The sequence below is a fragment of the Bos mutus genome, chromosome 15, assembly GCF_027580195.1.
Source record: "Bos mutus isolate GX-2022 chromosome 15, NWIPB_WYAK_1.1, whole genome shotgun sequence".
Classification (NCBI taxonomy): Eukaryota; Metazoa; Chordata; class Mammalia; order Artiodactyla; family Bovidae; genus Bos; species Bos mutus.
In genome coordinates, this window is record NC_091631.1 from 19923144 (window position 1) to 19944522 (window position 21379).

General features: G+C 36.7%; 2 protein-coding genes across 16 annotated transcripts in view; one reads left to right on the plus strand and one right to left on the minus strand.

The window, feature by feature from the left end:
* Positions 1-10549, minus strand: part of ELP4 (elongator acetyltransferase complex subunit 4) — a 255269-nt gene extending 244720 nt beyond the window's left edge. For both annotated transcript variants that reach the window (XM_005890864.2, XM_070383610.1), the window contains exons 1-2: positions 10295-10549; positions 2917-2952 (exon numbers count right to left, since the gene is read on the minus strand). In XM_005890864.2, the coding sequence (XP_005890926.2) occupies positions 2917-2952; positions 10295-10517 (259 nt within the window). In that variant the 5' untranslated portion in view covers positions 10518-10549. The remainder of the gene's footprint in view (positions 1-2916; positions 2953-10294) is intronic.
* IMMP1L (inner mitochondrial membrane peptidase subunit 1) overlaps positions 1-21379 on the plus strand; it is a 478402-nt gene that overhangs the window by 385681 nt on the left and 71342 nt on the right. For 6 of the 14 annotated variants that reach the window (XR_011467019.1, XR_011467020.1, XM_070383615.1 and 3 more), the window contains exons 1-2: positions 10666-10771; positions 20736-20783. The gene's annotated coding sequence lies outside the window, so the exon portion shown is untranslated. Of the gene's footprint in view, positions 1-10628; positions 10772-20735; positions 20784-21379 lie in introns of those variants that run through there. The other 8 variants (XM_070383625.1, XM_070383619.1, XM_070383620.1 and 5 more) reach the window with 7 other exon arrangements.

Genomic DNA, 21379 nt, shown 5'->3' on the forward strand with positions numbered 1-21379 from the left:
TTTATTGTGCCCATCTTTGCATGAGATGTTCCCTTGGTATCTGTAACTTTCTTCAAGAGATCTCTAGTCTTTCCCATTCTATTGTTTTCCTCTATGTCTTTACATTGATCACTGAGAAAGGCTTTCTCATCTCTCCTTGCTATTCTTTGGAACTCTGCATTCAAATGGGTATATCTTTCCTTTTCTCCTTTTCCTTTCAGTTCTCTTCTTTTCTCAGCTATTGGTAAGGCCTTCTCAGACAACCATTTTGCATTTTTGGATTTCTTTTTCTTGGGGATGGTCTTGATCACTGCCTCCTGTACAATGTCACGAAACTCCGTGTGTAGTTCTTCAGGCACTCTATCAAACTAATCCCTTGAATCTATTTGTCACTTCCACTGTATTATCATAAGGGATTTGATTTAGGTCATGTCTGAATGGTCTAACGGTTTTCCCTACTTTCTTTAATTTCAGTCTGAATTTTACAATAAGGCGTTGAAGATATGAGCCACAGTCAGCTCGTAGTCTTGTTTTTACTGAGTGTATAGAGCTTCTCCATCTTTAGCTGCAAAGAATACAATCAATCTGATTTTGGTACTGACCATTGGTCATGTTCATGTGTCATCATGATGTCATCTCTTGTGTTGGTGGAAGAGGGTGTTTGCTATGACCAGTGTGTTCTCTTGGCTAAACTCTGTTAGCCTTTGTCCTGCTTCATTTTCTACTCTAAGGACAAATATGCCTGTTACTCCAGGTATATCCTGACTTCCTATGTTTGGATTCCGGTCTCCTATGATGAAAAGGATATCTATTTTTGGTGTTAGCTCTAGAAGGTCTTGTAGGTCCTCATAGAACCGTCAACTTCAGCTTCTTCAACATTAGTGGTTGTTCATAGTCCTGGATTACTATGATACTGAATGATTTGCCTAGGAAAAGGACTGAGATTATTCTGTCATTTTTGACACTGCACTCTCTCTTGTTGACTATGAGGGCTACTCCATTTCTTCTAAGGGATTCTTGCCCACAGTAGTAGATAAAACCTTTATCTGAATTAAATTCACCCATTCCAGTCCAATTAGTTCATTGAATTCTAAAACGCTGATGTTCACTCTTGCCATCTTCTGTTTGACCACTCATAATTTACCTTGATTCATGGACCTAACATTCCAGGTTCCTATGCAATATTGTTCTTTACAGCATTGGACTTTACTTCCATCACCAGTCACTCCAGAACAGTGTGTTTTTTCCACTTTGGCTCCACCTCTTCATTCTTTCTGGAGTTACTTCTCTACTCTTCTCCAGTAGCATATGGAGCCCCTACCGACCTGGGGAGTTCATCTTTCAGTGTCCTATCTATTTGCCTTTTCATACTGTTCATGGGGTTCCCAAGGCAAGAATACTGAAGTGGTTTGCCATTTCATTCTCCAGTGGACCACGTTTTTTTTTTTTTTTTTTTCTAACATATATTTAGTAGAAAGAGCAAGGTGCTAAATGCCTCCATGTATATTACTTAGGTAGAAATATTTGAGTTCCCACCACTTCTAGAATTAAGCATAGGTCATACTAAATTCAGCCTTCCCAGGTGGCTCAGTGGTAAAGAATCTGCCTTCCCATGCAGAAGTCACAGCAGATGTGGGCTTGATCCTTGGGTAGTGAAGATATCCTGGAGGAAACAGGAACCCACCCCAGTATTCTTGCTAGAATAATCCCATGGACAGCCTAGCCCGGTGGGCTACAGTCAATGCAGGTCAAAAAGAGTTGGACATGACTGAACACACGTGCATGTATACTAAATCTGGCATATATTCAGTTCTGTGCACAAAAAGAATGCTAGAGCAGAAGGTGTGACAAGAGAATAACCAGGAGAATGAGCAGTGTGACAACCACAATGCATAAAATCCATTGTAAGAAACTATGTCTATTTAGTCTGGAGAAGATTTGAGGTGATTAAATTGTTATTTTAAAATATTTTAAGTGTCAGGTGAAAGAGTATTAGAGGACAAAAAACTAGGAACAACAAACTCATCACAGGCATACAAATTAAACATTAACATAAAGAACTTTCTAGTGAATCATACATTTTCAAATAACAAAGGTTTGCCTGGTGAAGTAGTGAGCCCTTTAAAGTAGATAAAGTCGAAGTGAAGTCGTTCAGTTGTGTCCAGCTCGTTTGAGGTGCCATGGTCTGTAGCCAGGCTCTTCCATCCTTGGGATTTTCCAGACAAGAATACTGGAGTGGGTTGCCATTTCCTTCTCCAGGGAATCTTCCCGACCCAGGTATCCAACCTGAGTCTGCCACATTGCAGGCAGATTCTTTACTGTCTGAACCACCAGGGAAGGCTGTTAAACTAGATCATCTGTACTTAAATGGTGTTTGGTATCTGAAAAGTGTTTCATGGCCAGGTGGGAACCTGGATAACGTAACTGTCAAGATTTATTTCAATTCCGACATTCTGTGATCTAAACGTAAAAGAAAGGTAAATTGGGTTATGTATGTATTTTTAAGTAAGATGTATGGAAGGTTTAAAGATGAACAAAAATGTGATTTATCCTTGTCATTTTTCTCTGAATAAGAAGACAAGGTAAAAATCTGTGATATATACAATGGGCTTATGTGTACATCCAATTATCAAATAAATCACTGTAACAATTCCACTCTAAATACTGAGATTCTCCCAAAAAATCTATTGGCATTATTTTCATCTTTTTAAAACAAATGGAAGACAAGGCACTGTGAACACTTTTTAATTACAAGAGCTATATTTTCACATGTATTTTTCTAAATCAGTAAATTAAACATAAGGCAATTCCTCTTTAATTTACCTTAACTCTTGAAGAGTGTTATAGAATTAATCTCAGAACAGACAAACCCATAAAATCATTACGCACAACATAAAACTATGATTGGGAAGAGCAAAGTATGTATGCTATACTAACCAATTAGAAGAACTGTTCCAACGGCCAAACCTCCACCTGGAAATGAAACAAAATGAAGGACAAATTAATCTACCTTTTCATATTATCTTTAGCATAAAAGTTAGGCATTATCAAAGACAGGTACTTCAGTAACTTCAAAACTGTAGTTGAGAACAACATTTTAATTACCTTTGCAATACTTGGCTTAAGGTGCTATTATGAAATAATTACATACTATATGTAATTATACACTACACATTACAATTACTTTCATAATATACTGTACTATCCTCCTTTCTCCTGTGATAGGACCATGCAGCATTCAACACAGCCAGCTAAGCATTCCTTTAATGTTATATTTAGCACTTCTTAATAAATTAGCTCAATAGCTGAGACCCAAACGTGCACAGGAACTTAACTACAACAAAAGTACAACACAGAAAGAAAGGTTATTACAACAGAAATTCCATTTTAATTTTTATTCTCAAATTTAACAAACCTTGGAGAAAAAAACCTGACAGTTAAAACGAATTCTTTTCCGATTATTATTAACACACACAAAATCTGAACACACTCTAAATATATTTAGAAATGCTATTATATTTGAATTAGGGTAATATGATCATAAATATATAACTGAAATAGAGCTTTATTAAAAATCAATTTAAAATCAAGTTTTAAGAAACTAGAACATCAGAAAGATAGACATTCAACCACTTGACAACTGATACTTTGTTTGTAAAACCATTTGTGCAAATGCTAACAAGTTCACTTAAAAATTTAAAAATGTATACACAAAGAATCAAATGAATTTAAAGTATAATTAATTTAAAAAGAAACTAAAAATTGTTGGACAACTGAAGACAATATTACTAGCGTTTTTTTGTTTACAAAATTGCAAAACATTTAAAATATAATAAAGAATCTCTTCCCCAAAAGTTTTATAGTGACAAACAATACATAGAAAAACTTAGTATGAACAATTCATGACTGTTTATTTTTTGCCTTGCAAATAAGCATAAATAACTGCTATGTTTCAAAGAATCTGAAATTTGTTAAGCTGCCTGCACACTTAATACAATCCAACATTTGAGGACTTTATGACTACAAACAGAGCATTCAAAATTGTTAGAAAACAATTTTTAAAAGGAACAAATACATTTACATATTTTAAATGGTCATGTTATAGAATTAAGTATGTATTTTAACTTCACATTGAGATAATGAGATAATTCCTTCATTTTAGCATTTAAAGCCATACCAGACTATACAGGACAACTTCAAATGTTGGTTAAACTAAAAGTTTAACATAAACTGAAACATATGTGATGATAACAACCATAAAAGATGAGAGAAAAAAGGTTCTCTTTGGGAGAAGAGTAAATATTTAGTTTTACAGTTTGTGCTACATATAGACCAATATTAACTTTTTAATCCATTTTAAATATTTTACATCATACTTCCCAACTCTTCACTATTTTTCCTCACATGTAAGAATATTTAGCTAGCAATTATCATTTTGTGTATTTGAGATGAAATAATACAGGCACATAACAATATTCCAAGTTTCTAGTCTAGTCTACTATAAAAAAAATTAGCTGTTTTTTTCCATAACTTAATCTTTATAGGAAGGATTTAGATTTGTTATCTAAACTTCTTTGGGTCTATAGTCATGTCTTCTCAAATTAGGAATTTATATAAGGCCTCCAAGTGGAATATTTAGAGAAGTAGATATTTTTTGTGAATGATATTCACAGTGAAATAACGAGAACTGATCAAGAAATAGTTCTCCAATTGAATGATATGATATCTTGCTCAGGTGTCTTGCCCAAAGAAGTACAGTAAGAGCTACTCTCACCATTCTGGCAATTATTTTCTGATTAGAAACAATCAATACATGATACAGGAAATAGCTTATTTGATAAATGTATTATCAGTATTAATTGTATTACTATATTAACAGTAAACAGCAAATCAGACTATACTATGAAGGTAGTTTTCCACCTGAGTTGAACAATCCACTGTTTCTGGTAATTCAGGAAACAAAAGTTTTAAATATCACATATACTAAAATTATATATGGAAAATTTTTATGTTTGGAAAATGTAAACATTACTTAAAACAAGATTATATGAGGACATTTTAATAATTTTTATCAGCCAAATTAATATTCTATTGGGCTTCTCTTACAAAAAGGCAACTTACTTTTTTTCTAACGGGCTATATTATATAAATTCACTAGACTCAAATTTGAATTGGCCCTAGTAAAGCTGGTCATTTGGAAGGTTAGTCATGGGAAATAAGAAGAAGCCACCTTATTATTTATAAATCAAGCTTTTATTCTATGTATATGAGGTAAAGTGATTTTGACATGACCATACACACCAGCATATAGCTGTAAAGTTCCTATATTCTTCCAAACTTCATTTTACTGTGTGTAAGACCACATTTCCCCAAATACTCTGTATAAGGTATTGTGAAATATCTCACTTAATATACTGAGATTCTAGCTATATTTTAAACTAGAGGAAATTTTAATAAGTTAGCAGTCATTCTCCCTACTCAAAATTGAAAAGCTTAACCGGCTAAACACAAGATGCTTGACATGATAGAGTCAACAAAAGTTAGCTTTCAATACGTTTTTAAATTCAGCAATTCATTAGCAATTTCAAGAGCAGCACAGATTTCACACTAATAGTTCCTAATTAAAACAGAAATATCATTTCCCAATAGTACATTAAAATGTCTGACAGGTAAGTAACAGCGTAAGAACGAACTTGTCTTAGGAATTCATATAAGGCCTCCAAGTGGAATACTCAGAGAAATAAATGCTTTTTGTGAATGATATTCATAGCAAAATAATGAGAACAGATCAAGAAATAGTTTCCCAATTAAGTATGATACACTGCGCAGGTGGACACACACACAAAGAAGTCAAAAATGGTCTTGTTCAATGCCTCGTCTTCCCTTTAATCATATCAGATAAACCGCCAATATTCTAGGTCACTAAAAAAATAAATTTTTGGTTTTACCTCTAGACCACTTTAAGAAGTATATTTAAGCTCATCCCCAGCTTACTAAAAAAATATGGGAGAATATTTTATCAACTCGTAAGTTTACACAAGTCTGAAAGCTTGAAAATACTTTTCAAGTGATGTCTTAAAGTATAAAATTCATCAAGCTTTTACATTTTAAAAAAGTGACAGTATTTTGTCTTAAAACTAGAAAAAATATAAAAGCTTAAGAAACACTAGAAGATTTAAGATTTTAAGTGTCAATATCTATTTTTTAACTTTTTTAAATATGAAGGAAAGATTTTTTTAAAAAATCATGTGAATAGTTAGACAATGATATATTAATTTAAAGGGAGAAAATTCAATCCCTACACAGTTCCCAAAACAAATCTCTAATTAAGCTATACATTTAGGGTAAACAAGGTCAAATTAATATATTAGAATATGAAGGTCCATAAGTGATATCTTGTTTTACAATAAGGGCAACTCCTTTTTCAAAGTTAAAAGTTTAAGTAAAAGGGAAGAGAAATAAAAATTAGGAAAGAGAAGTCTTTCATCCTAGTTCTTTTCAATGCTCTCTATAAATCAGTAGTTTTGCTTAAAATTATAGAAGCAAAACAGGCATCTTAAAGCCACTGAAGGGAAAATGCAATGGAACAGCCATATCCTTCATTCATAGCAATATCCTTAACTACCTAATTAATGCCACACTTCAAATTAAGTTGCAGTTATATGATTAACAAGTCTACTTTTTATAGGTAAGAAACATCCTAACAACTCTTGGTTATCAGTTATTGGCTTGGCAAACATGGGAATCAAAACAGAAAAGCCATCAACAATGAGAATGGCTCTGCTGATTAAATTTTATGAAACAATTTTGCAAAGGAATGAATGGCATTTGCTTTAAATGTACAGGTATCAATTGTTAAAATATCACAACCGGGATTATACTAAATAAACAGCCCAAGCTTAATGTATATCATCCCATACTCCAGATTAAGATGTGTGTGTGCTTAGTGGTATTCAACTCTTTGAGACTCCATAGCCTGTAGCCCAATAGACTCTTCTGTCCATGGGATTCTCCTGGCAAGAATATTGGTGTGGGTTGCCATTTCCTTCTCCAGAGGATCTTCCCAATCCAGGGATCGAACACGCTTCTCCTGTGTCTCTGGCATCACGGGTGGATACTTTACCCGCTGAGTTATCAGGGAAGCCAGATTAAAATCTAGAGGAGGAAAGGACTATGCCCACCAGTATTTACTTTTTCAAGGCAATGTTGAAAATGGTAGCTACCCTCAAGCTTCTTCAGGGCAGTCTTCCTGGATTATTATTTACCCCAATTCCTATTTCCACTCACTTGTCTGTCAAAATTTAATAAATTCTGAACACCACAGAGTTTAATCCAGTTAAAACCGAGAAGTCATCTGTCCTTCAAATATCTTTTTGAAGGATGAGCCTGGGAGATAATTTCTCTATGTTAGTCAATATGGTCCTAAAATCAACTATTTTATATTCAAGGAAAAGAAAAATTCTGCCAGAATCTTTTATCTACTATATAACCTCCTTGGAAATTCTTGGAAGAAGAAAAATGAAGTATTTACACACAGTGTCCTCAAATAACAACATAAATGTTCTGGAAAGGGACAGTTGAGAAACTGAGTTAGGAAATCCCAGAATGTAAATTAGTCAACTTGGGAAATATAAATCGATATCCAACAATAAAATAAAGAATAAAAGTATTTAATACAATTAGATCATGAAAGTTAAGACGCAGTAATAGAAACGTCTCAAATTTATAAAACACTTTGGAGTAAGCAATGGAAATATTAGTATATCGTCAAATAACTAACATTCAATTCGTCTATTTTACGCCTTTCAAATATATTTTGCATCTACTCTTAAAATTACAATAATGTCACAATGGCAGTAGTAAAATATCACTGCAGTGTATGTCAGCAACAATGCAATATTTACTTGTTAAGCAGTAACTACAGAATATATTTAGGCAACAACAATGTCACAGTATAATTTCATCATTCTGATGTCACAGCATCCTATTATCATTACATTTTATCACTCTAAGATTATATTAGACTTGTCACAATCTTGAGTCAGATAACATTTCAGAACCACAGTATAATCTGAATTGCTTTTACTTTTATGTATACACATTAGCAGCCAAATGTTTCACTTTCAAACAATGGTTTAATGATTAACACATGTATAGGGTTTGCTCCAAAGGGCCACAGAAAATAGAAAATCAAAATATAAAAATGCCATTAGGAAGTTAACAACTAAAATATTTCTGGACATTTTATTATTCCAAATGTAGTAACTCCTATTATAAGAACGTCTTCAACTTCTGTGCAATTGAGAATTAACTGTATATGTGCAAAATATATTTCAAAATATCCCCAAACTGATACTTACTTCAATCATTTTAATGAACACTAATTTTTAGCATAAGCTGGTTAGAGTCAAATAAATAGATTCCCCAACTTCAAGCAAATCTGAAGAAATTTAAAATTACAGTTCAAGTTTATATCACTGTAAAAAAAACACAAGGAAGGTGCTTTGGGTCACCTTTCTGGTGGGTGCTTTAAGAGGCTACACAGTTAAATCTTTAGGCTTAGAGTCAATAAATGGTTAAAAACACCTGAAAAGAGTTCTCAAAAATTGGAAGCAATTGCAGCATAGTGCAGAGCATTAAATGTGGAGCCTGAAGATCAGCCAGACTGTCACTAGTTTTGTGACTCTATTCATGTCAGTTAATCGCCGAGTCTGATTTTAGAGCTCAAATACATAATTCCATCCTACATGTTTCATAATCTGTGCACGCTTTTTCCTACACATTATTTTTCTTTAAACCAAGAACTTATTTAGAATCTATAAGCACCAGGTACTGTGCTAGTTACATTTTGTTATTCTAATGAGGAACTGAAGATGTAATGTTAGAATATGTGACCTTTTTGTTTGGAGAGTTTCAGGATCAGTGAATGAAGTTACATATTTCCATTGAGTTACAAAAAAAAAAAAAAAAAAAAATATATATATATATATATAAAGGACTAGGAACAGCCTCCAAGTTTTACATTTAAATACAAGATGACACCAAATTAAACTCACAAGGAAAAAAAAGTGAGATAAATATTTGCTAACTAGATATTTTCAATCATTTCTGTTTACAGTACAATGCAAGGCAACAGAGTTGAAACAATTAAGGGAAATCATTCAAATTTATTATTTAAATTTATGTAGAAATAACCAGGATCCAGTTATGGTCATAAAGTAACAGAGGTAAGAAGCCATACTCTTTCTCAATAGCCTTTCTATTGCTAAACCTATCTCAAAAGTCTACCTGTGGGGAAAAAAATTACAGAGTGAAAATGACAAGGGAAGTACAAGAACAATGGCATCTGTAATATTTTATGAAAGTGTACAAGGCTTAACTGACACATCTCACCCTATAATAATAAAATCATGAAATACAAACATGGACCAATTTTAGTAAAGTAGCATTCTGATAGGAATTAACTACTTTACAAGCTTTATTATCACAGCAGCTTTGTCCTACCTATTTAATCTGTTCAGTCTTTTCAACATAATGGTTATTAATCAAGCATATTCTTTAGCAAGCCTTCTCAAGAAAAATTCCAGAGATTTTGGAAAGCCTAAAATCTGGACTTCTTTTTCTCGTTAAAATGTAAAATAATTTTAAACATCGTTTGAGATGTAACTCTGGGAAGCAAAATATATAGAGAAAAAATAACAAAAACAAACATACATATATTTAACGCAGATACTGGGTACATCTGTTAAGGTCAAAGACAGGCTTTCATTACTTGGATCCATCTAAGCTTTTAACATACATTCTTTTAAAGTCAATATGATTAGTTTAAAGATTGAGAACCAGGAGATAAGCAGTCAGGAGGCGAAAGAGGGGAAGTTACTTTTTTCAGCATTTTCTATTGATTCCCATCAGTCTCAAGTGATACAAACTTCTGTAGGTTAGCCCAAACCATGGACTATCTGGGATTCACATAAGGGGTACATTCAAAGACCGGGAAGGATTCTAGATGAATGCCAAATCGTCTCTGATTCCCCTTGACTAGGAATGCACGAAAGGGTAAAAAGCATGTAGGTTTCCTGTCATAAACGAGAAAAAGGCTGGTGGGCACCAAAGTAGAAAGTGGGAGCACAAAACCAGATCTGATTAACAGCATTTAAAGTCTCCATGCAACCCTTCCTCCCCTCCATCAGACTGGGCCATTCTCTCCAAGTCCGAATGCTGAGAGGTGAGAGACATGTGGGGTCAGGGTGTCTACCCCGGCAGGTCCCCTCCCTCTTTTCCCTCTGCTGAGCCCAGATCTCCGTTCTGAACCGACCTAGGAGCTGGTCCAGGGCTGGCAGCCCGGTTGATACCAGCAGCTGTCCATTCCGCACCGACGGCCGTGTCCCCGCGATGGACACCAGTCGAGAGCAGCCGCTGTCGGCACCGCTGGCTCTGGGACCCCTCCGCTGGAAGCTAGTGACGTTGTTCGTGCTGGCCGCCGCCACCATAGACCCAGTACTCCGGGTGCCGGTGCCGCAGGTGCCTGCTGCCGCCATCTTGGGGCTTCTCGCGTTGACCCAATGAGAACTCTGGGAGCTTAAGCCGCGGGCCTGTCACAGTCAGCCCCAAACTCCCGCCTCCTTGACTCTTGAAGCCAATAGGACTGAGGGCTCCCTCTAGAGTCAACCAATTGGAAGGCGTATTGCTGAAAAGTGCATTTACGTCAGGACGGCCGACTTCTGCAAGGCCCAGGTGAGAAAGAGCCCCTGAGTCCTGGATGAGAGTCTTCCTGGGTTCTTTGGGGCTTGAGGTGGGTAATATCATTAACGTTCTTCTCGTTTTGAGTGTCTTCATTCAAGTTGAGTTAAAAAAAAAAAAGGCTGGTGATGGGGTATATCAAGCAACTTTCCTCCTGCACTTTCCTCCTCTCTGTAGTAAACAGGATACCGCCCCCCACCCCAGGCCTTTTCTGATTTCTGAAAGAAAATTCCCTCCGGCATCCTCTTCCGGTCTTTTTCTAAGTAGTTGGGTAACATGGAAGGGATTGAAACTCTTACCTTAATGAGTAGGTTGTTGAGCCCCTGGGCTCGGTTCCTCAGTGCCGGTGGCAGCTGGGTTGGATTTAGACATTAGAGTAAAAACTCTTGAGCTTTGAGGTTTTTTGGTTTCCCTCTGTTTCAAACAACAGATGACAAACTGTACCTTTCTTGACACGTCCCCGTAAGTTGCTTTCGTTAATTTTAATTAGTGCTTCTGAAAGTCTTAGAGCGCCTTTCCATAAGTGGTGTGAATGATAAGTGTTATTCTGACAACCTTGTTCACACATTTAATTGTCGTTTGCTGTTAAGGCAGCTGCAAATAACATAATACTTTAGTTTTTTTTTTTTTTAACCCGAAAAACTGGTAAGAATTAGATGTGTATGTGCTTTCTTTTTCAAGTGATCTGTGAACTCTGAATCCAGAGTTTATTAGAATATGAATTTTACATGTAACCTAGATTTTGGGAAAAAGCCATGAATCCTTGGATTTAAATTTTGTTTTCACAGTTTTGAGCTGGGCGTGGAGTAGGGGGTTGGAGTAAGTAATCTTTGAAGACGTTCATGATTGACAAATGTGTAAACTAAAAGAGTCCCAAGTTATGCTTGCTCTAATACTAATTGGTGGTTTTGACAGTGATCTATGATGCTAATAAAATTCATCAAAACTTCATGGAAACTTGCCATTGAATTGTTTTAAATCTCAGTGACCTGTAAAAACTTTTTGGCTGATTCTCTTTGAGATTATATTGCTGCATAGTGACTCCAGTTTTTCATTTGGGTAGATTTTTGTTTTTTAAAGAAAAATGTTGAGAAAAAAAAAAAAAAGCGTTGCAGTTTAACCATATATCAACTGGAAAGCTTGATCAGGCTTTAGGTGCTTTCATTTAGAGTCTCACCAGTATAATTCTGTGATGCCAATCATTCAGTAAGTAGCCAGGGTTTACTATCTGCTTGGACCTAAACTTGTCATTTTAGGGCAAAGTAAAAAAAAACTGTTCTCATTTGGAGGAGATAAGATTAACACATAGATAACAACATATCAGTTAAAATGATCACAGTGAACAATATATGTTAATATTGTCCTGTAGTAAGTACTCAAGAAGACCAAAACAGAAAGTGACAAAGCACTCTAATAACAAATAGGAACTTCTTAGACAGTTTTGCTGCTCTAAAAACTTTGAAGTACACAAATATTGAAATTCTGTGGATTTATTTACTACATATCCGCTTGTTTTCCACTCTATTTACTTCAGCCTTTAGATTTCTAAAGTGAAAAATTGTTTTTCAGCTTTAACTACAATCCAGGAAGAGGTGCATCAATGCATTCCTAAAGTTAACATATAATCTTGGTACAACATTATCATCAGTTCAGTTCAGTTGCTCAGTCATGTCGGACTCTTTGCGACCCAATGGACTACAGCACGCCAGGCCTCCCTGTCCATCACCAACTCCTGGAGTGTACTCACACTCGCGTCCATTGAGTCAGTGATGCCATCCAAACATCTCATCCTCTGTCGTCCCCTTCTCCTCTCGCCTTCAATCTTTCCCAGCATTAGGATCTTTTCTAATGAGTCAGTTCCTTGCATCAGATGACCAAAGTATTGGAGTTTCAGCTTCAGCCTCATTCCTTCCAATGAATATTCAGGACTGATTTCCTTTAGGATGGACTGGCTGGATCTCCTTGCTGTCCAAGGGACTCTGAAGAGTCTTCTCCAACACCACACTTCAAAAGCATCAATTCTAAGGTGCTCAGTTTTCTCTATAGTCCAACTCTCACATCTGTACATGACTACTGGAAAAACCATAGCTTTGACTAGATAGACCTTTGTTGGCAAAGTAATGTCTCTGCTTTTTAATATGTTGTCTAGGATGGTCATAGCTTTTCTCCCAAGGAGCAAGGGTCTTTTAGTTTCATGGCTGCAGTCACCATCTGTTGTGATTTTGGAGTGCAAGAAAATAAAATCTGTCACTGTTTCTGCTGTTTCCCCACCTATTTGCCATGAAGTGATGGGACCTGATGCCATAATCTTAGTTTTCTGAATGTTAAGCTTTAAGTCAACTTTTTTACTCCTCTTTCACCTTCATGAAGAGACTCTTTAGTTCCTCTTCACTTTCTGCCATAAGTGTGGTGTCATCTGCATACCTGAGGTTATTGATATTTCTCCTGGCAGTCTTGATTCCAGCTTGTGCTTCCTCCAGCCCAGCGTTTCTCATGATGTACTCTGCATATAAGTTAAATAAGCACGGTGACAGTATACAGCCTTGACATACTCCTTTCCCAATTTGGAACCAGTCTGTTGTTCCCTGTCCGTTTCTAACTGTTGCTTCTTGACCTGCATACAGATTTCTCAGGCAGGTCAGGTGGTCTGGTATTCCCATCTCTTTAAGAATTTTCCACTGGTGATTCACACATTCAAAGGCTTTGGCATAGTCAATAAAGCAGAAGTAGATGTTTTTCTTGAACTCTCTTGCTTTTTCAATGATCAACAGTTGTTGGCAATTTGATCTCTGGTTCCTCTGCATTTTCTAAATCCAGCTTGAACATGTGGAAGTTCTCTGATCATGTACTGTTGAAGCTTGGCTTGGAGAATTTTGAACATTATTTTGCTAGCATGTGAGATGAGTGCAATTATGTGGTAGTTTCAGCATTCTTTGGAATTATGTTTCTTTGGGATTGGAATGAAGACTGACCTTTTCCAGTCCTTTGGCCATTACTGAGTTTTCCAAATTTACTGGCATATTGAGTGCAGCACTTGCACAGCCTCATCTTTTAGAATTTGAAATAGCTCAGCTGGAATTCCATCACCTCCACTAGCTTTGTTCATAGTGATGCATCCTAAGGCCCACTTGACTTGTCATTCCAGGATGTCTGGCTCTAGGTGAGTGATCACACCATCATGGTTATCTGGGTCATGATGATCTTTTTTGTGTAGTTGTTTTGTGTGTCTTGCCACCTCTTCTTAATATCTTCTGCTTCTGTTAGGTCCATACCATTTCTGTCCTTTATGGTGCCCATTTTTGTGTGAAATGTTTCCTTGGTATCTCTTAATTTTCTTCAAGAGATCTCTAGTCTTTCCCATTCTATTGTTATCTTCTATTTCTTTGCATTAATCACTGAGAAAGGCTTTCTTACCTCTCCTCGCTTTTCTTGGAACTCTGCAATCAGGTGGAATCATCTCTCCTTTTATCATTTGCCTTTCACTTCTTTTCTTTTCTCAGCTATTTGTAAGGCCTCCTCAGATAACCATTTTGCCTTTATGTATTTCTTCTTGGGGATGGTCTTGATCATCGCCTCCTGTACAATGTCATGAACCTCTGCCATAGCTCTTCAGGCATTCTGTCTATCAGATCTAATCCCTTGAATCTATTTGTCACTTGCAGTAAATCATCAAATGATTTAGGTCATACCCGAATCGTCTAGTGATTTCCCCACTTTCGTCAATATAAGTCTGAATATGGCAATAAGGAGTTCATGATCTGAGCTACTGGCAGCTCCTGGTCTTATTTTTGCTGACTGTATATAGCTTCTCCATCTTTGACTACAAAGAGTATAATCAGTCTGATTTTGGTGTTGACCATCTGGTGATGTTCATGTGTAGAGTTGTCTCTTGTGTTGTTTGAAGAGGGTGTTTGCTATGACCTGTGCATCCTCTTGGCAAAACTCTGTTAGCCTTTTTCCTGCTTCATTTTCTACTCCAAAGCTAAATTTGCCTGTTACTCCAGGTATCTCTTGACTTCCTATGTTGGCATTCCAGTCCCCTGTGATGAAAAGGACATCTATTTTTGGTGTTAGTTCTAGAACGTCTTGTAAGTCATCATAGAACCGTTCAGTTTCAGCTTCTTTGGCTTTAGTGGTTGGGACATAGACTGGATTACTGTGATATTGAATGATTTGCTTTGGAAACGAACGGATCATTCTGTCATTTTTGAGACTGCACCCAAGTACTGCAGTTTGTACTCTCTTGTTGACTATGAGGGCTGCTCCATTTCTTCTAAGAGATTCTTGCCCAGGGTGGTAGATATAATGGTCATATGAGTTAAATTGGTCCATTCGCCTATTCCAGTTCATTTTAGTTCACTGATCCCTAAAATGTCAATATTCATTCTTGCCATTACCTGTTTGACCACTTCCAACTTACTGTGATAAGTATTCCAGGTTCCTATGCAATATTGGTCGTTACAGCATCAGGCTTGACTTCTGTTAGCAGCCATATACACAACTGTGCATTGTTTTTGCTTTGGCTCCGTCTCTTTATTCTTTCTATAGATATTTCTCTATCCTTCTCCCTTAGCATATTGTGCACCTGGGGAGTTCATTTTTCAGTATCCTATCTTTTTGCCTTTTCATACTGCTCATGGGGTTTTCAAGGCAGGAATACTGAAGTGGTTTGTCATTCCCATCTCCAGTGGACCACGTTTTGTGAGAACTCTATACCGTGACCTGTCTTGCATGGCCCTGCACAGCAAGGCTCATACTTCATTGACTTAGACAAGGCTGTGATCCAAGTGATCAGTTTGGTTAGTTTTCTGAAATTGTGGTTTCCATTTTGTCTGCCCTCTGATGGATAATGTTCATAGATAGATGACTCAATATTTTCAGTGTCAGTTCTTCCATAATTGATTCGTAGATTTCATGCAGTCCCAGTTAAAATCCCAGCATGTTATATCATGGATATTAACAGACTGATTCTATAGTTTATACGGAAAGACAGAAGATCTAGAATAGCAAACACAATATTGAAGAACAGAGATGTAGTACTGACACTACCTGACTTCAAGACTTACTGTAAAGTATTAGTGGAGCAGCATACAGAATCCAGAAATAGACCCACATGAATATAGTGAACTGATCTGAGACAAAATGAGCAAAAGCAACACAGTGGAGCAAAGATAGTCTTTGCTTTGTAGCAGCCAGTCATATACATGCAAAAATAAATAAGTAAATAAATCTTGACACAGACTTTACTTCAGAAAAATTAACTCAAAATGAATCACATACATACATGTAAAATAAACTATAAAACTCATGTAGGATAACATCATAGAAAATGTAGCTTACCTTGGGGATGGCAATGACTTTTTAGATACACCAAAGACATCATCTGTAAAAGAAGGAGTAGATAGGTTGGACTTCATTAAAATTAAAAACTTCTGCTGTGGGAAGGACAGTATCAAGAGAATGAGAAGACATGCCACAGACTGGGAGAAGATATTTGCGAGGACACACTTGATAAAGGGCTGTTATCCAAAATATACAAAAGTCATACTCTTAGCATCTGTTGTTGTTAGTCAGTTGCTCAGTCCTGTCCAGCTCTTTGAGACCCCATGGACTGCAGCATGCCAAGCCTCAGTCCTCCACTATTTCCCAGAGTTTGCTCAAATTCATGTCCTTTCAGTCTGTGATGCTGTCTAACCATCCTGTGCTGCCCCCTCCTTCTTTTGCCTTCAATTTTTTCTACCATCAAGGTCTTTTCCAGTGAGTCAGCTTTTTGCATCAGGTGGTCCAAGTATTGGAGCTTCAGCATCAAACCTTCCAATGAATATTCAGATCTGATTTCCTTTAGGATTGATTGGTTTGGTCTCCTTCCAGTCCAGGGGACTCTACAGAGTCTTCTCCAGCACCACAGTTGAAAAGCATCAATTCTTCAGTGCTCAGTCTTCTTTATGGTCCAACTCTCACATCTGTGCACGACCACTGGAAAAACCGTAGCTGTGACTATATAGACATTTGTTGGCAAAGTGATGCCTCTGCTTTTTAATACACTGTGCAGGTTTGTCATAACTTTTCTTCTAAGGCATAGCATCTTTTAATCTCATGATTGCAGTCACCATCTGAGTGACTTTGGAGCCCAAGAAAATAAACCCGTTGCTTCCACTTTTCCCCCTTCTATTTGTCATGAAATGATGGAACTGGATGCCAGATCTTAATTTTTGAATGTTAAGTTTCAAACCATCTTTTTCACTGTCCTCTTTCATACTCATCAAGAGGCTCTTTCAGTTCAATTCAGTCATGTTTGACTCTTTGCTGTCCCATGGACTGCAGCACACCAAGCCTCCCTGTCCATCACCAACTCCAGGAGTTTACTCAAACTCACGTCCATTGAGTTGGTGATGCCATCCAACCGTCTCATCTTCTGTCGTCCCCTTCTCCTCCCACCTTCAATCTTTCCCAGAATCAGAGTCTTTTCTAATGAATCAGTTCTTTGCATCAGGTGGGCAAAGTATTGGAGTTTCAGCTTCAGCCTCAGTCCTTCCAGTGACTATTCAGGAGTGATTTCCTTTAGGATGGACTGGTTGGATCTCCTTGCAGTCCAAGGGACTCTCAAGAGTCTTCAACATCACAGTTCAGAAGCATCAATTCTTCAGCACTCAGCTTTCTTAATAGTCCAATTCTCACATCCATACGTGACTACTGGAAAAATCATAGCTTTGACTAGACGGACCTTTGTTGGCAAAGTAATGTCTCTGCCTTTTAATATGCTGTCTAGGTTGATCATATCTTTTCTTCTAAGGAGCAGACATCTTTTAGTTTCATGGCTGCAGTCACCATCTGCAGTGATTTTGGAGCCCCCCAAAATGAAGTCTGTCACTGTTTCCACTGTTTCCCCATCTATTTTCCATGAAGTGATGGGACCAGATGCCATGTTCTTAGTTTTTTGAATGTTGAGTTTTAAAGAAGCTCTTCGTTCCTCTTCATTTTCTCCTGTTGGAGTGGTATCATCTGCATATCTGAGGTTATTGATATTTCTCCTGGCAGTCTTGGTTCCGGCTTGGGATTCATACAGCCCAGCATTTTGCATGATATACCCTTCATGGAAGTTAAATAAGCAGGGTGACAATATATAGCCTTGTACTCCTTTCCCAGCTTTGAACCAGTCAGCTGTTCCATGTCCGGTTTTAACCGTTGCTTCTTGACCCAATGACAGGTTTCTTAGGAGACAGGTAAGGTGTTCTGGTACTTCCATCTTTTAGAATTTTCCTTGGTTTGTTGTGATCTACACAGTCAAAAGCTTTAGTGTAGTCAGTGTAGCAGAAGTAGATGTTTTTCTGAAATTCTCTTTCTTTCTCCATGATCTAAGGAATGTTGCAATTTGATCTCTTCCTCAGCCTTTTCTAAATCCAGCTTGTACCTCTGGACATTCTCAGTTCATGTACTACTGAAACTTTGCTTGAAGGATTTTGGGCATAACTTTGCTAGCATGTGAAATGAGGGCAACTGTAGGGTAGTTTGATCAGTCTTTGGCATTACCCTTTTTTGAAATTGGAATGAAAACTGACCTTTTCCAATCTTGACTTGTTGAGTGCAGCACTTTCACAGCATCATCTTTTAGGGTTTTAAATAACTCAGCCGGAATTCCGTCACTTCCACTAGCTTTGTTTGTAATAGTGCTTCCTGAGGCCCACTTGACTTCACACTCCAGGATGTCCAGCTCTAGGTGAGTGACCACACTGCTGTGGTTATCCAGGTCATTGAGACCTTTTTTGCATAGTTCTTCTGTGTATTCTTGCCATCTGTTCTTAATGTCTTCTGCTTCTTTTAGGTCCTTGCCATTTCTGTCCTTTATGAGGCCCATCTCTGCATGAAATGTTCCCTTGATTTCTCCAGTTTTCTTGAAGAGATTTCTAGTCTTCCCCATTCTGTTGTTTTTCTCTGTATATTTGCATTGTTCATTTAAGAAGGCCTTATTGTCTCTCCTTTTTGTTCTCTGGAACCCTGCCTTCAGTTGGGTATATCTTTTCCGTTTCTTCCTTGCCTTTCACTTTTCTTCTTTGCGCAGTTATTGGTAAAGCTTCCTCAAATAACCACTTTGCCTTCCTGCATTTCTTTTTCTTTAGGATGGTTTTGATCACTGCTTTCTGTACAGTGTTATGAACCTCCATCCATAGTTCTTCAGGTACTCTGTCTACCAGATCTAATCTTGTCACCTCCACTGTGAAGTCATGTAGAATTTGATTTAGGTCATACCTGAATGGCCTAGTGGTTTTCCCTATTTTCTTCAATTTTTGCCTGAATTTTGCAATAAGGAGTTCATGACCTGAACCACAGTCAGCTCTTGATCGTGTTTTTGCTGATCATATAGAGCTTTTCCATCTTCAACTGAAAAGAATATAGTTGATTTGGGTATTGACTGGTGTTGTTGAACATCTTTTCATGTGTTTGTTGGCTATTTGTCTGTCTTTGGAGAAATATCATTTAGGTCTTCCGCCTATTTTTTTTTTTTTTTTTTAATGTTGAGCTGCATGAACTGTTTGTATATTTTGGAGATTGTTTTCTTTTCCCTTGCTTCACTTGTGAATACTTTTTCCCATTCTGAGGGTTAACTTTTCATCTTGTTTGTGGTGTCTTCCACTGTCTGTCCTTTGTGCTCCCCCATGATCCCCTAATGTTGCCGTTTTGTCCCAGCAGACTTCCCCCACCATGAGGTGATTTTTCTTGGTGCAGGAACCTCTCCTTACCTTCAGCTTCCCACCAGGGGTGCTGGTCTCTTTTTTAATCCCTTCCTTCTGTCTGTCTGTCTGTTTCCTACCCAAGAAAAGGATTTTTCTTGTCCTGTTAGGTATCCGGAGTCTTCCATTAATGTTCAGCAGGTGCTCTGTGAGAAATTTCCGTTTGTAGACGTATCCTTGATGTACTTGTGAGGAGACATGAATTCTGTGACGTGTTTCACCATCTTGACTGCCTGCCCCTTGATTGTAGCACTTTTAGAAGCAAGAATTAAAATATAGCTGTAGTGGTCTATAATAATTTCCAGGTAAACCCTGCCAGGTACCGCTTCCTGTGTTGATGGAAATATTGTATATCTACACTGATCGGTATAATAGCCATTAAATACATTTGATGTTTGAATACTGGTAATGTGGCTGCTATGACTGAGAGCTGAATTTTTAATTTTGTTTTAATTATTTAAATTTAAAAGCTACTTTTTACCAAGTTGCTGCTATATAACTCTAAATCAATATTTAGCAAAATTTTTCTATGAAAACCAAATAGTAATTATTTCAGGCTTTGCAGATCATATGGTCCTTGTTGCAACTACTTAGCACTGTGGTTGTAGCAAAAAAGCAACTTTAGACAATATATAAATAAATGAACATGACTGTGTTCCAGTAAAACCTTATTTGCTAAAATAGAGTGAGCAGGATTTGGTTTATTGGGCGCTAGTCTCACAACCTCTGCTCTACATCAAAGATGTGTCTAAGGATCTATTTATTTTTCTTCACCTGCTGTTCTCTGGATCCTTTGCATTGTTTTTCCTTATGTGTGTGTGTGTATGTGTGTTTTTTGGTTGGGAGAAAGTAGTGTTTTCCTATAACATTTTAGAGAGATCATTACCCTCTTTGGGTTATTTTTCTGTATTTCTTCAACTTTGGTTTCAAATTTTATGTTTTTTGTATATATGGGGAAGGTGGTGGTGCACTGGCATTGTTTTAAATTTCTTTAAATTCTCATCTTTGTTCTTTTAATTCTGCTCTTTTATATACCCATTGTCTCTTAAATACAATATCTTACCTAATATCTCTAAAGGTGTTAAATACAATTATTTTCTTTTCCTACATGAATTACCTCTGATTTCTCCAGAGTTACTTGTTCTGTGTTTCATCATGGGCCTTCTTTTTCATTCTTGTGATTTTCTTAAATGTTGGTGATCTTTAGTTGTTCATTTGTGTTGATATATGATCAGTTGAATAATATAGATAACTAAAATGGACTTTTTTCTTATTTTGTTTTTTTAGCAAATCTTTACCCTAACTGGAAAGAATCCTGATGGAAATTCCTTGTGGGTAGGTAGGACTTAGTATTATTTTTGTTGTTGTTGTTTAAAGCATGTTGATTTATAGTAATATATTAGTTTCAGTGTATAATACAGTGATTCAGTATTTTATAGATTATTCTCTATTTAAATTTATTATAAAATATTGGCTATATTTCCTTACTGTTCAATATATCCTTGTAGCTTCTCTACTTTATCCCCAGTAGTTTATACCTCTTAATCCCCTACCCCTGTTTTCCCTTATCCCAACCCCTCCGCACTAGTAACCACTAGTTTATTCTCTATATCTGTGAGTCTGTTTCCATTTTGTTGTGTTCATTCACTTTACTTTTAAATTTCACATTTATTGATAATATACAGTATTTATCTTTCTCTGTCTGACTTATTTCATTAAGTAAAATACACTCCTGGACCATTTATGTTGTTGCAAATGGCAAAATTGCAGTTTTATATCTTCCTTATCCTTTCCTCTGTTGATTGAGACTTACATTGCTTTCCTATATTGACTATTGTAAATAATCCTGCTATGAGCAATGCAAAATGGAAACGGTGACAGACTTTAGTTTCTTGGGCTCCAAAATCACTGTGGATGGTGACTGCAGCCAT